General features: G+C 46.7%; 1 protein-coding gene across 2 annotated transcripts in view; it reads left to right on the top strand.

Moving 5' to 3' along the window:
- Window positions 1–15,933, top strand: part of TMEM132D (transmembrane protein 132D) — a 182,419-nt gene that overhangs the window by 38,690 nt on the left and 127,796 nt on the right. For both annotated transcript variants that reach the window (XM_064726457.1, XM_064726458.1), the window contains exon 2: window positions 3,009–3,897. In XM_064726457.1, the coding sequence (XP_064582527.1) occupies window positions 3,009–3,897 (889 nt within the window). The remainder of the gene's footprint in view (window positions 1–3,008; window positions 3,898–15,933) is intronic.

Raw genomic sequence — 15,933 nt, forward strand, 5'->3', positions numbered from 1 at the left:
AGGTGGGTTATTCCAGTGGAACGTGGGTTATGAGGGTGTACATGGAATGTAATATTTAGGATAGATTATATAATTTAAATCTTTAAAACATTGCTTTTCTGCTGAGTCTCACTCAATAACAAACAAAATGGTAATCTTCTGCAATTCTGCCTTTGTAAAAACATGCATAATTTTTACAAAAATAGTCATGCTTGTAATTAAGGACGCTGATAGTTGTTTTTGTTTTTAATTTCCTATCCTTCTGAATCCTTAATAAACTTTCACGGTCAAAATCCAGATGGTACAGCAGAGCTCAGTGTTGTTTTTGAGACTTTTTTTTGTTTGTGCCAATTATAACTCTCCCCAGATAAAAGTTTAAAATGGTTTGGGTTTTTGGCCTTTGGCTGTTTGGAAAGCTGCTGTCGGCTTCCAGCACAAACCAGTTCAAATTCGGTGTGCATTCCCAGCTGGTGCTGGGGGAAGGGCACTTTGAGGGGGCCAGTTTGCCCCTGCCCAGAAATGGAAAGCCAGTGCCCTTATTCCAGCTGTGAGGGTGGTTCCTATTTTCATATGCTTTCAATTCACTTCTCTTCCTTTATTTTCCCTGTTTGTGTTGCTCTCCTGTTCTGAAGAGTCACTGATTTTCAGAATCTGAGGAACATTGTCCTGTGGGGATGGGGAATGCAGAGGAGAAGTTTTTAATTCCTCAGATAATTAAGCACTAAAATAAATGATAAAAAAATTATGAGGCGAAACACTCTGTTAATTTTAATATAAAAATAATGTACTTTTCCCTGTGGACCACAAGGGAGGGAGCTGCAATCAAAATCAGGGGAATAAAAAATTGAGTACTCGGAGATTTTTGCTCTTCAAGTTGCTTCTTTGATGCCTTGCTGTGCTTTGCCAAGATGTTGGGAGGAGAATGCAATGAGTGTGGAATTTATAAATGGGGAAGGATGCTGTGGGCTGGGTGAGCTGAGGAGCACACAGAGCAGAGCTCCAGCCCTGCCGCTCACGGCCCCAGAGCCAGCAGGGCAGGCAGGAATCTCTGCTGGGGGATTGTCCAGAAAAGGGGCTTGAGAAGCTGCACTTGCTGTCAGTCAGTGTCTAGAGAAAGAGTGGGAGCTCAGTGCTCAAAAGGCTAAAATGAAAGTGGTTTTGTGTGTGAGAAAGCTCTGCAGTTACTCTTTATTAAAAATGATCTTTGTAGCAGATCTCGGATGAATTTGCCCCCTCTGGGGGGTCACAGGATTTCAGTGCTCCTGCAGTTCACAGTCCCAGAGCTGCTGTGTACTGGGGCCATTTTCCTGGTCCTTCAGATAGGCTTGATTCACAGTGCTTTGGGGTTTGAGTGGACCTTCATTAAACTTTGTAATGTAAGGTTTTATTGCAGTTGTTTATTGGAAGAAGAGTTCCTCATTTTCAAGATGTAGAGAGGGATTTTGTGATGCTCTGAAACTCTTGTGTAATCTTTCTTCCTGGCCTCTTCCATTCTGAAATGGGTTCCTTCTGAGTGGAACCCTTATCTAGGGTTAGTTGGTTTCGGTTTGTTGCTGATTTTTAGGGGATTTTGTGGATTATCTTCTTTTAAGAAGCCAGATAGATTTGCTTTTTCATCTAGAAAGTCTTTTGCTCTTTTTTTTTTTTAAACTTCACTTTGTTTTGCCTTGTGTTAGGTCTGGAGACCCTAACCAAAATCACAGCTTTGGCATTTTAAGTGCTGCTCCTACATAAATAGTAAGATAAGTTGGTTATGTTTGCAGTCTATAGACAAAGGGTAAGGGGAAAGAAACACTTTAATTTTTGGACAGCAGCCCAGGAAAAGTGGCTTGTCTGAGGTTGGACAGAGTGGGCTGCAGCACCTAAATGGAGGATTAATGGTTAGGAGGAGTAAGTGGCATCAGTTTAGGCCACCACAGCACTCGTGAGCAGATAAATATTTAGGTCAGATGCTGAACAGAAAAATAAAGACTACTGAAGCATTTGTGAATTAGAGCTTGAGAAACTGGGTTGTCTTTGGATGCCTTTGTCCCCTTTCTGAATAAGGGTAAGGATTTGAATTTGCTGTGGGGAAAATAAAAAGGCAATTTATTTCATAATTAGGGTAGAGAATGTGAGCACAAAGGTCAGCTGTTCAAATGGGAACGGTGACACTGTATTTGCATCTGTATTTTTAAAGTTTCTGTATTCTTTGGGACTGCCAGTTCCTAGAAAGAATGCAGAGCTTGCCTGCCTCAGGTAATTGCTGGCTGGCAGAGTTAAAATAGGTGCCCTGCAGTGGGAGAGGCTCGGGGCCATTGGAAATGTTCTTTGTGTGCAGTGATGTACAGCCTCCAGATAATGCAGCTGGATGAGGGGACAGTGGAGGGTTAGGCAACAATGAATCCTGATGGTGACTTACAGAAAAACCCTTTATTCATGTGTAAAGTGAAATAGAGGGGACTCTAAATTGGATGCAAATACAACTCCTTTTGAAATCCTCCCAGAATGATGTAAAGGAGCTGTTGTGTAAATGGCTGTCGTGCCAAATATTTTTAAAGTGAAATTCAGCCTTGTGGAGGCAACCATTGCTTGAGAGTGCTGAGAAGGTTGAAGTGAACTCTGGGCAGTCCATTTGCAGCATTTGATGTAAAATCATTGCATTGGATTCCTGCACAGGTGGAGCTTGCTGTAATGATCAGATTTTTCAGATGTGCCTGTGCGGTGATCTGGGGTTGCAGGTGCTGACGGGGTCATTTTGTCTCTGATGATAAATGTTCATTGCAGTGGAGATGTGACCTTTGGCACATGGAAACCTCCACAAGCTACTTCTTTTGATCTGGCTGTCATGCAGAATGTACCATAAAGCATTGTTCTCCAAGCTGATTGGATAAATCATGTCAGCCTAGGCCACCTCCGCATGGACTGATGGAGTTTATTGCCACTAATCCCAGCTGCAGCACTGTCCAGCCCCTCAGTAAAGTCAGCCTGGTTGTGTCACAGTATGACCTGGAGATCTGATCTCTTAAACTCTGCTTTCCTTCCAACAGTGACCGAGAGTCGAGGGATCCTGGAGAGCATCCAGAGGTTTTCTTTGCTGCCCACGTACTTGCCGGTGACCTATCGCATCCACAATGCCGATGTTTCCTTCTTCCTTAAGGAAGCCAACCAGGATATTATGAGGAACTCCAGCTTGCAGTCCCGGGTGGAATCCTTTCTGATCTACAAATCCAAGAGCCCCCCCGTGTTAAACGCCAGCTATGGGCCTTTTTCCATTGAACAGCCAGTGCCCCAGGACTTAATGCTGCCCTCAAATCCCTTTGGATCCGCCAACAAGTTCACGTACAACTGGAAGCTGCAGGCCTACATCCTGAGCAGCAAGATCTACCTGAGCAAGCCGCGGGTGCAGGTGCTGTTCTACATCGTGGGCAGGGACTGGGACGAGTACAGCCCCGCGGAGCGGCTGCCCTGCCTGCGCGTGTTCGCCTTCCGCGAGACGCGCGAGGTGCGCGGCAGCTGCCGCCTGCGCGGGGACCTGGGGCTCTGCGTGGCGCAGCTGGAGCTGCTGCCCAGCTGGTTCAGCCCCCCCACCGTGGTGGCTGGCCGCAAGAAACAGCTGGAGAGGTCTGAGGGGAGCCCCGTGGAGCTCTACTACTCCATCCAGGCGGGGGATGAGAGAGGGGAGTGCGCCAAGGAGGACGTCAGGAAAAGCAGCGGCATCCGCTCAGGGCGCAACGACATCGACGAGTCGGGACCTCCCCTGCAGAGGATCGGAAGTGTTTTCCTTTACCAGACACATGCTGCCCCTTCTTTAACTGAAATGAGATTGGATAATAATATTGTCATCCAGTACGCACCAAAGACCGTCAAGCAAGGGGACATTCTGACTTTCCTTGTATCTGTTGCTAAAAACTGCACAGAGGATCAGTTCACACTGAGGTAAGGCTGCTTTGTGTTTCTTGGTACCTTACTTTTAGTTTCTCTGCTCTTGGAAGTCACTTTCTCTGTGTGAATGGCCTAACAGTCCATCAGTTGCTGCTCTCCAGTTCTCACGTTGCTCATGCTGATGCTGTATGAATTGTCTGAGGTGTATCTCACGGAGTGGAGGCCTTTTGCTGAAGTTCTCCTTTGAGGAATGCTTACAAAAATTGAAATTATAGAGCTGGGACAGATCTATGTACTAAGAGGCGATAACATCTAAATTCTTGAGAGCTGGAGTTTGCACTTCTCCTAATCTCCCACTGGACTCATGTTGAGATTAATGAAGCTTAAATCCACAGAGTTATTTACAGGAAATCAGCAAGAATTGGGCATTTAGGTAGGAGTCACATGTTTCAGCATCTCTCCCCAGCTTGTTGTGAGCTCTGTTCTGTATTGCAGGATGTTTGAGGCTCCTAAAGGTTATTGATCTACCAAAACAATTTCTGGAAGTGAGAAACTGCCCTGGGGGTGGTGGTTGGTGTTTGGATGTGACATCAGGTGCCACATAGGTTCATCTCATTCTGTGCAAGCACTGAGCTGTCCAGGGGCAGCTCCCTGTAAGCACCAGTACAATCCAAGCCAGACCAGCAAGGACTGGGCTGGAGCACAGGGCAGGTGTGTGTGCCTGCAAGGGGAACTGTCCAGTGTCTTTTCTTTCCAAGCTTGCCCCTGTGTTCAGCGCTGTAAACTGTGGGGCTGATGTGTGGGAAATGCATGTCTGCAGAGAACGTTCCAATTTTGATCCCTTACCAATGACTCGTGCCGCCTCCTCCTGAGCTGAAGGTCAGTGTCACACTCTGGCTTCTGGGGCGAGCCTGATTTGTCTCAGGTGTTTGTCCTAGATGTGGTGGGTGTGCCAAAGCTCCCAGAACGTTCCTAACGCAGCAGGTGCATCCTAGAGGGAGCAGTGCCACAGGCTGGGAACTGCACTCATACCCAGCTGTGCTGAGCACCAGGGACACTTCGGAGCTGCCACCTAAGAAATCCTGAGAGGACACTCCTTTCTCTGGTGGTTACACATCTCCCATGCCAGGCTGGAAATGGAACATTGGTGGGCTCACACGTCTGCCTTGGCTGGAGTAAGGATAACTCAGATCGGGCACCACTGGCCTCAGTACTAAGAGCTCAACCCAGTAACTTTTCCCCTTCCCCCAGGGAGATTTGTGGGGAAATGGTTTGCCCTAAAATCAGGACAATTTCCCTTTGCAGATGTGTGATGTATAAACTGAATAACCACAGCACTTGTGGTTATTCAGCACTTGCTGACTCAAGGGCAATTATTTCTTTTTCATCTGGGGGAGAGCAAGCACATGTCCTCACCATATCAGTTGCTCATCTTGTGAGTCAATCCAAGATTTAAATTGTGTCCTGAGTACTGATTTCAAGCAGACAATCCAAGTTCCTCATAGCAAGTGTTCAGGGATGGCTTTGTCTTTATTCTCTGCACCAATGACTTAATCACAGCAGCAGACATGGCAACTTGTACATTTGAAAATAGCTTTAAATATAAACATTAAAAGCAATTAAGGTAAAAAATGTTTATTGTTTTTACTTTGTAAATGTAGAGTCTTAGAGATCTCACTTCAAAGCTTCTCTGTTTCCATGAGCTGTAATCCATTAAAAGTGGAGCTAGTTACAACTATGATAATTGTTACATATGGGCTTATAAAATTTTCAAAAACCTTGCTTTGTTTAAATTAGGATGAAAATGCAGCACCTGAACTTTTTAAGGAATACTTCTAAAATGAATTTTCTGGAACAAAAAGGAAAAGATGTGTTTGAATTGTAGCTTTTTATTCAGAGATCTAAGGTAACATAAAACAAAAAATAAGCTAAAAATAGGGAGTGAATATCAGTTCAAAATGAAAAGTGTGGCATTCTTGTCTTAAAAACAGCGCTTTGGTGTTACCTTTTAAAAGCAGACTTTTGTAACAACTTGCTGTTGGTTTCTTGAGTTTTGATTTCTCGTGACCTCGTTTTCTGAGAGCACCTGGCTTTCAGCCTGTAAGCTGCTGCAGTGTCAGAGTGGGTATAATATTGTTTAATTGTGCTTCTAGGGAGCCACTCCTCCCTTGGATCTGGGTACAGCATCTCTGAGGGGTTTTGGGTTGGGTTTTTTTGGTCAGAATTGTGATTTCTGTGTTCATCCCTCCGTGGCATGTTCTCCATCTGTCTGGTCTCATTCTGATCATCTCTGATAGAGGAAAAGATCTCTTCCCCCCTCCCCCAATGTAATTGCTTTATGAGAAAAAATTGTATTAATTTTTATTTCAAACCAGTCCATTATTTTCCAAAGTTCTGCCTTGAGTGGCAGCAAGATTTGGAACTGTATTCATGAAGTGAGGCCAAGGGCTGCTGGCAAAATGCTTTTACCATTGCTTTTGCTCCAGTGGACTGGAAACTATGGCTTGAACAGATGGAAAATATAGGATATACAGGTCAAAAATGAAGAAACAGACATGCAAAACAGCCAAAAGTAAAAAATTACTCATCACTACTGAGTCTTTTCTGGTTCAGAACTATTGCGCCTAGAGTAAACCCCATCCCCTTTCTAACAGGAAATTGTCTTCAAGGGGAGCCTTCTAGAAACTTCTGAATACTAAAAGATTTAGGGAAAAGTACCCTTGGTTTTTATTTTGTGCTGTTCTGCACAAGGGAAGATTTAGAGGTGTCAATGTGGAACTGATGGACTGTTTTTAATTTTGGGAAGGAGTTGGCCCATAAGAGCCATGGCCTAGGTTTTGTTTTTTAATGAGCTCAGGAAATTAAAAATATTTGTCTTGACTCCATATGAGTGTGAGAGATGGAGGAAAGGAAGGAGATAAAATATAGATGATGGGTAAATATGGAATATTGCTGTAGCTTGAAAGCTTCAGCTGAGCCTTAGGAAACTGAGGGATTTCTCAGCCTCATTCAATGCTTGCTTCCCCTTTTCCCCCTTCTTTTCCCATGCTGCTGGCCAGGGCAGGCTGAAGGCTCTTCTTCCTTCCCATCATGGGTGCTGAAAGTTTCCTGGTGTTCATAGAAAATATTCCAGTCTGCCTTGTTTTGCTGTTTTTCTGCAGTCTCATGGTGCAAGTATTGGAAACTGAAGTGAGATCTTTATTGGAAGTGTTTTTGCTGAGAAAGGAAAACATGAAGTATAATTTCATGTCAGTCCTTCCAAATGCTCTCAGCAATTGCAGCCTGAAAGCTGTGGTGTGCCACAATTCCAGCTCCTGTTTGCAGCAAGCCCCAGTTGTGCTGGGATAGCCCTGTGCTGGCAATCTGTGTGTGCAGGGACACAGGGCTTTGCTGAATGCACCCTGCACATGCAAGTCTTTGCTTATTCGCTTTTGTTTGTATTGCTGGGCCTAATAAACATAACCTTCTGATTTGTTTTAAAGTCATCAGGATTGATACTTTCTGCTCGCAGCCTTTTAAATTTGTTTTCCTATTTCTGGAGATGAATCAGCAAAGAAATTAGAGAGTGAGAATTGCCTTAAGCTACTGAGTGTGAGGCCTGGATGCATTCATGAGTGGAAAAAAACAGCAGCTTTTTTTCTTTTTACATTTATTCAATTTCTAATTATACTTCATGAGTCCCGTGTGAGGGAATGATTGAAGGTTGAAATAGAAACTTGTAAACCTCCAATACTGGAGAAAAGTAAAGGGTTTTTTATAAACTATCAATGCTATTTCTGCATTTGTAAACCCAAATGGGGGTTGGACATCTGTAGGTACCAGTTTTATAAACTCTTGGGAAGCTTTGTGCCTTCCCTCTGGTATTTTTAATGATGATAATTGTGGGAATACAGGGACTGGTGTGGAATTGTTGTGGTGAATAAGCAGTGCTTATTGATAATTGGGAAGGTTTTCCCCAAAAGGCCCCAAGAGTTTGTTACATGAGCTTCTTATTCTGTTTTATCTGACAATCAATGGACAATAATCCAGCAAACATGAAAAGGGCTGCATAAATACATGAGGGGAGCAGAGTCCAGATCATTAGCACTCAATTTACACAGCAAGAACATTTGAACAAGACTGGCATTTTATCAAATTGCTTGTGTGCTCTTCTTGTGCTGGGCTAAATCAAATCTTATTCTTCGTGCTGAGCTGAATCACATTTAAATAACAGAAACAAGTGGTGATCAGGAAGGTTACCAGCACATAAAACTGAGATGGGCTTTTCTCTAGGCCTTGGATTATGTGGCTATTTCATGGAACCCCAGCCCTGAACTTGTACCTCCTCTGCCAGATTGAAAAGAATCCTATTGTACACTTTTTATTCCTTGTTCCTTAGCTCTGGTTCTGTCAGTTAAAACATCCTCTTCCACATTCTGGTTTAAACAGCTTCTAAAATCTTCTCATAACTGATTTTTTCCCCTCTCTTCTAACTGTGAGAGAAAAGGGATTAAAAAGAACCAAACAAAACCTAAATTATCTCTTCTTTTGAAATCCAACCTCTGCGTTTCAGCTTTTTCACTGCTCAGTCCTGATGTAAAAATAAGATTGAGGTAGGCAGGAGTTGGACACTGACCTAAGAAGATGAGAGTCCTGTGTCTTTAGTGTTTTGTGGCAATAACTGGTAATTTCTGTATTGTTTTGTGACAATAACTGTTCTTTCCCAGCACGAGCTGGTCAGAGGTGTTTGTGCAGCAGGGCTGGGTGGAATCACCCTGTGCCCCTGCCTGGGGAGGGGCTGCTCCAGCTGCCCCTGGGGGTTTCTGCTGTCTTCAGCACACTGTGCCAGTAGGAATTAACTTTCATAGCCTGTTTATCAGCTAGTCAAGCAAATATAATTTTTTCCATCTTCTGGATGGCAAAATAGCTTTCCTGCACTGCTAAGTGACTTGCTAATGGCCCAAAATTGTCAGTGGCACTGTGGAGACAAGTGCTTCAGAACTATTGACTTCCAGGGCACTCTATTACCTCCTGTTGCACTTGCAGATTATATTAAGAAGAAAATAGTTCCTTCTGTTAAAATTATTCCAGTTAACATCCTCTGCCTTGAGAATCAGCTCACATTGCCTGAGCAGGTGTCAGAAAACCGAGAGACAGATCCAGCAAAGCATTACCCACATGAGTGGCCTTTGCAGCCATCTGTTATTTCAGGTTTGCTGCACTCACGGCCTGTTCTCCTCCTGTCAGAGCCATCCCAGAGCCTGGCCCAGGTGTGCCTGGAGCTGTGGGAGCAGCGTGCGGGGGACACTGGGGCAGCCTGGGGTCCCTGGCCCAGGCAGGCTGCGAGGTGTGTCCTGCTGCAGGGGCTCTGCCTGCCTCCCCTCCTCATCATCGCTTGGAGACTGCAAACATCAGGGAGCTCTTGGCCCTGGAGCTGCACTCTCTGGGGTTGCACTGCTGCCTTGCTGATCGTGCACTCCAGAGTTCTGGTTCTGCTGCACTCTGTCGGATTTGGCTGGGGAAAGTAGCTTCCAATGTAACTCATTAATTTAGGGAGCTGAAGAACATTAGCAGAAATCAACTGAAGGTGGTTGTAGCTGGGAAATACAGGTTTGGGTTGTTTTGTGGGTGGTTTATTTAGAAAAGGGGAGGTTTGGGGTCCTACAAATCCCCTGGTTCGTGGAACAGGTGTCAGAAGTGTTGTTTTCTCCCCCAGAGCTGCTCAGTTCTCTGTGCAGAACACGTTAGCAGCTCCTTTGTGTCAGAAATGAACCAATATGAGAGGGGCTGTCAGGGCTGTGCTGGTAAAGGCAAGACAGATGGAGAGGGTGATTGGCACTGACAGGGTGTGAGCTGCCAGGCTGCAGCTGCTGCTCCTGCCATCCATCACACTTGGGGACGTGTCACACCTGGGATGTGCTCAGTGCCACTGCCCAAGGGCAGGGACTGCAGCTGTGTGAGTGACACAGGTGAGGGCACTGAGGGCTCTGCAGGTGTGTGAGTGACACAGGTGAGGGCACTGAGGGCCCTGCAGGTGTGTGAGTGACACAGGTAAGGGACACTCAGGGACTGCAGGTGTGTGAGTGACACAGGTGAGGGCACTGCAGGTGTGTGAATGACACAGTTAAGGGCACTGCAGGTGTGTGAGTGACACAGGTAAGGGCCCTGCAGGTGTGTGAGTGACACAGGTGAGGGCACTGCAGGTGTGTGACACAGGTAAGGGACACTCAGGGACTGCAGGTGTGTAAGCCCAGGTAAGGGCACTGAGGGCTCTGCAGGTGTGTGAGTGACACAGGTAAGGGCTCTGCAGGTGTGTGAGTGACACAGGCGAGGGCACTGAGGGCTCTGCAGGTGTGTGAGTGACACAGGTGAGGGCACTGAGGGCTCTGCAGGTGTGTGAGTGACACAGGCGAGGGCACTGAGGGCTCTGCAGGTGTGTGAGTGACACAGGTAAGGGCTCTGCAGGTGTGTGAGTGACACAGGCGAGGGCACTGAGGGCTCTGCAGGTGTGTGAGTGACACAGGTGAGGGCTCTGCAGGTGTGTGAGTGACACAGGCGAGGGCACTGAGGGCTCTGCAGGTGTGTGAGTGACACAGGTAAGGGCACTGAGGGCTCTGCAGGTGTGTGAGTGACACAGGCGAGGGCACTGAGGGCTCTGCAGGTGTGTGAGTGACACAGGTAAGGGCTCTGCAGGTGTGTGAGTGACACAGGCGAGGGCACTGAGGGCTCTGCAGGTGTGTGAGTGACACAGGTAAGGGCTCTGCAGGTGTGTGAGTGACACAGGCGAGGGCACTGAGGGCTCTGCAGGTGTGTGAGTGACACAGGTAAGGGCACTGAGGGCTCTGCAGGTGTGTGAGCCCAGGTAAGGGCACTGAGGGCACTGCAGGTGTGTGAGTGACACAGGTGAGGGACACCCAGGGACTGCAGGTGTGTGAGTGACACAGGTGAGGGCACTGCAGGTGTGTGAGTGACACAGGTAAGGGACAGCCAGGGACTGCAGGTGTGTGAGTGACACAGGTGAGGGCACTGAGGGCTCTGCAGGTGTGTGAGTGACACAGGTGAGGGCACTGCAGGTGTGTGAGTGACACAGGTGAGGGCACTGAGGGCTCTGCAGGTGTGTGAGCCCAGGTAAGGGCACTGAGGGCTCTGCAGGTGTGTGAGCCCAGGTAAGGGCACTGAGGGCTCTGCTAGGCACACACATGTGACCTGTGCAGGGATTCCTTTATTCATCAGCACCGGGCATTGCACACCCAGGATGTGCTGAACGTGTCCTTCCCAGCCCCTTGCACTTCCCTAGTTACTGCTGAAAAGTTTAGAAACTCTCTTTTTTGCTGTATTTTGTCTGAATATGTAAAAGATACATATATACATATTTTGTCTGAATATGTAAAACATTCTTGTAAAACTTTGGGTCAAAGAAATCTTCCTCTAATATTCTAGTAAAACATGAGATCTCATCCAGGTAAGGATTTTTTCCTATTTCCAAAGTACTTCTAAAAATAAAGTCTAAGTACATTGAGGAATAAGACATTTCATGGGAGGCAAAGTAATATTTGATTTGAAATTATTGGAAATGTTTGACTTTTCAAATGTTGCTTTCACATTTTTTAAGGGTAACATTAATCCAGGATGAGCACACTCATGTGAAATGCATCAGGCAATCTCAAAGTGCATTTTTGATCACAAAAAAAAAAATGGAACATTAGTTTTCTACTTCTAATGGCAAATCTGAGCCCTTTCAGATTTTAAGGTTATTACTTAAACAGCTCTGTCAGATCCTTGTAACATCTTGTAAACCTTGGTAATGAATTGTCCTGTCACGTTATCAGGTGTCAGGCTGCACAGCATCAATCACTTTGCAGCAGTTTCCTCTCTGCTGCTGGTCCCTCCTGGAGCCCTGGGCAGGTTCCACACACAGCACAGTGCCCCAAAGCCTGCTGTGAGCCCTGGCTCCTGCTCAGCCCTGTCTGTCTGTCTGTCCCTGGCTCCTGCTCAGCCCTGTCTGTCTGTCCCTGGCTCCTGCTCAGCCCTGTCTGTCTGTCCCTGGCTCCTGCTCAGCCCTGTCTGTCTGTCCCTGGCTCCTGCTCGGCCCTGTCTGTCCCTGGCTCCTGCTCAGCCCTGTCTGTCTGTCTGTCCCTGGCTCCCGCTCGGCCCTGTCTGTCTGTCTGTCCCTGGCTCCTGCTCAGCCCTGTCTGTCTGTCCCTGGCTCCTGCTCGGCCCTGTCTGTCCCTGGCTCCTGCTCGGCCCTGTCTGTCTGTCTGTCCCTGGCTCCTGCTCAGCCCTGTCTGTCTGTCCCTGGCTCCTGCTCAGCCCCGTCTGTCTGTCCGTCCCTGGCTGCTGCTCAGCCCTGTCTGTCTGTCTGTCCCTGGCTCCTGCTCAGCCCTGTCTGTCTGTCCCTGGCTCCCGCTCAGCCCTGTCTGTCTGTCTGTCCCTGGCTCCCGCTCAGCCCTGTCTGTCTGTCTGTCTGTCCCTGGCTCCCGCTCAGCCCTGTCTGTCTGTCTGTCCCTGGCTCCCGCTCAGCCCTGTCTGTCTGTCTGTCCCTGGCTCCCGCTCAGCCCTGTCTGTCTGTCTGTCCCTGGCTCCCGCTCAGCCCTGTCTGTCTGTCTGTCCCTGGCTCCTGCTCAGCCCTGTCTGTCTGTCCCTGGCTCTGCACCCCTCTGTGCTGGTGGTGCTGCATGCCATTCCCCACTGCTCTGCTGTGTGTTTGTGCCTCATTTTCCAGGCTGCTGCAGCCTCCCCCCTTCCTATGGCACAGAATTCCCCTGGGAATGGAGTGAAGGGAGCTGCTGGTACAGAATCACAGTTTGTGCTGCTTGATCTCTCCAACCCCATCACAAAGAATACCAATAGTAATGGCCCGGGGTGGATAGTTCATTGCACAAAATAATTGATGTGTATTATGGTAGATAGAATCTGATCTAAATCTATAACAACTTTAACTGGTGAAACCAAGCCCTGGCTGTCAGTGCAGAGGTTTTGCCTGTGGGATGCTGGAGCTGCACAGCCTGAGATGCTGAGCACCATGGCCAGACTGCTGGGGCCCTTGGACACTCAGGGCACACAGGGATATCCTTGGGAGCTTCACCTCTGGGGCACAGGGTTGGTGATGCATTTCTGTGTGGGATATGTTATATATGATGTGTAATATATTCAGTAGCACTGAGAGCAGGCAGAGCTTGTGCTCAGTGTCTGGGGGAAGGTGGCACATGGGGAGCCTGTGCCCAAGCCTGAGTGCTGGTTTGTTTGAGGGCTCTTTGAGTGAAGATGTTGACATGCCAGGGACAATTCTCCCATGTGCTGGGGAGGACAGCACCGTGGGTTTGGTGCTGGGCAGGAGCCTCAGCCTGGGAGTGCTCATGTTGGCTGTGCTGCAGTCAGAGAACTGAGCTCACAAAATCTGATATGGCCACTTCAGTGGCTCTCTGACCTCTCTAGCAACTGACTGGAGTAAGCAGGACCGACATCTGCTCTGAAGTAATGCAGGGACCCTTCACTTTCCTATTATTTTTAATTGTGGTTGGTCTGCCTGTTCCTTCCTCAGCTGTGCCTGCTGGACTCAGGTGCACTGTGCTTTGTAAAGGCTCATCAACAAAAGATATCTCTTCATAAATCCTGAGATCTAATGCCTGAAAGCTCTGAAGGGCTTGGGTTTAAGGATTGTCATCTTTTTGAGGAATTGCCTATTGCAAGTATTCATTACTCAAGCTAACAGATACTGAAAATGCCTTTAAATCACCTGCTGGGTTTTCCTTGCTTGTTTGCTTCATATATTGTTTTATTTCAGGGATAGGATTTCCTGCATATAGGTCCTGAACTTTTAGAGTTGATCTATGAAGGCTTTTTTCCTCTGCAGCTAGAAACGCTAATTGACTTTGCTTTATCAAATAAAAATAAATGAATTCTGTGTTGAGAGACCCTTTCTAAACCATGTCTGTGCTCCAGATTTAGCAGACAGTAACTGCTTTGCCAATCTGTGGATTGGAGCAATCTGTAAACAGTGAAAGAAAAATGTCACTCATCACCAGCTGAAGCCATTGTTGGTGGACAGATTTGAACCCAGGAGGGGAAAGGCAATTTTGGGTGTTCCACTGTTGTTCAGAGAGGTGTTCAAATAAACAGGGAGTGGCTGAAGGGGCTGGGCTGCAGCACCAATGCAAATTCTGGCACTATTTTTGATCAATTTTCAAAATGTTCAAAAAGTTTTTAAAAACCAATTTTTTGTGACCATACAGATGTTCAGCCCTCACTGAAACGTGCTAAAGAAACCAAGCTGTATGACCTGACACCTCTGCAGTGACTGGGGCGTTACTTTGGGACATGCAGGCTCCTGGCCAGGGTGGCAGGTTCCAGGAATTTACTGCAAGTTTCCCAGTATCTCTTAATAATGAATGAATGAATGGTGGGAATTTCCTTTATTGTATTATTCTAGCTTCTTGACCCATTTGTTGGAGGGAATATATTATTAGCTAAAAATTCCCAAAGTGAGATACCTGCAGAGAAATGCTCTATGCATGGCTATGAGGTCTTGTAATAATTAGGTGGATAAAACAATTTGGAATGCCTGAAAAATCTCATTATTTAGCTAGAGATGTTTAGGCTTTCTTAACCACCCAGAGTTGGTGATACTTTTCATCTGTGGGGGAGGATAGGAAGTGCTTGGCTGTGCACTTTTTGGAAAACAGACTTCAAATCTCAGTTTGGGAAGGTTTTAAAATAGGAAGCTGCTCACCACAGGCTTGTAAATGGCTGAACTAGGACCTAACTGAATAAATAAAGGTTGCTGCAGGGAAAGAACTGAAAGAGGGAAAGGAGGAGGGAAGGAAGAAGGGCATTCCCCAAGATAAATTAACATCTGTGAAATAAGACACTTCTAAATGTATGCTAATGGCCTAAATGTTTCCATATTCAATTAAGTAATAAGTCCCGAGTTGGCAATATCCTCCCCAAACATTCATTTACTGAGAGAAGGCTCTGCTGGGACAGCAGAGCACCATAATGAACTGGTGTGGGCAGTAAGACATGATAATGCCTACTTCAGAGGGAATTACTGCTTTCATAATGCAATTTACAACAAGAATTTACTTGTTAGAAGAGTTTTTTCCCTCTTCATTATGACAGTGTAATTATGGCTCCAGTGGCTCAGAATAATTTTGAGAGGAATGAGTTACCAGAGCTTTTGTACTGAGTGTTCTCAGGCACTTTGAACACAGGAGCAGGGGCAGTTCTCTGTAAATAATCATCACACGAAGCTCTCACAGGGCAGCAGCCTGCTTGCAGCTCTCTCATCCTCCTTCCCTGGGCCCCTCCTGCAATGGCTTCACGTGGTTTTCCTTCTTGCAGTGTATTTATCAGTTTGATATAAAACATCAGCAGCAGCCTGCTTGCAGCTCTCAGCCTCCTTCCCTGGGCCACTCCTGCAATGGGCTTCTCGTGGTTTTTCTTCTTGCAGTGTACTTATTTATCAGTTTGATATAAAACATCAGCCCAGTTGAGCACTGGCAGCTCTGGGGCAGTGCTTACAGATGTGGATTTACAGGTGCTGATGCCAGTGTCACGTGCAGGGCTGGCCTGAGTGGGTAGCACTGCCACTGTGAGCAGCCTGAATGTTCCATGGCCCCTTCTGAACAAGGGGCTCCATCCCTCTGCAGTTAGATCCTTTCAGAATCCATGTAGATGTAGTGCAGGATGCTTCCAGTGCCTGCTCAAAGCCACAGCAATTTATTAAGTTATTGTCTAGCTGACAGTCTTTCACTTCAGCCTCTGAACTTAGCTGAGTGCATTTGAGCATGGAAATAATCCTTGATGTTCTGTGCCCCTTCTGGTTGTGTTCAGGTTTCTGTCTGTGTTTTCAGAGCAGCCAGGCACCGTTGCAATAACTGCTCTGAATAGACTCAATGTTTGTTTGTTTTTCTTCCTCCATTGTCTTAGGAAAAGCCTGTAAGGATGGCACTTGGCAGAGATTGCTCTGGCCTTGTCAGACAGAAGCAGGCTGGCTGTAATGTGCTTTTTTCATTTCTCTGAGAGGCACCGAGAGATTGGCTGTGCATTTGTTACTTAAGACAATATTGGTAAAGCCTTTTTCAATTATGGCAGGCTTCTCATCTTCACAGT

This window comes from Zonotrichia leucophrys, chromosome 15 (assembly GCF_028769735.1).
Source record: "Zonotrichia leucophrys gambelii isolate GWCS_2022_RI chromosome 15, RI_Zleu_2.0, whole genome shotgun sequence".
Classification (NCBI taxonomy): Eukaryota; Metazoa; Chordata; class Aves; order Passeriformes; family Passerellidae; genus Zonotrichia; species Zonotrichia leucophrys.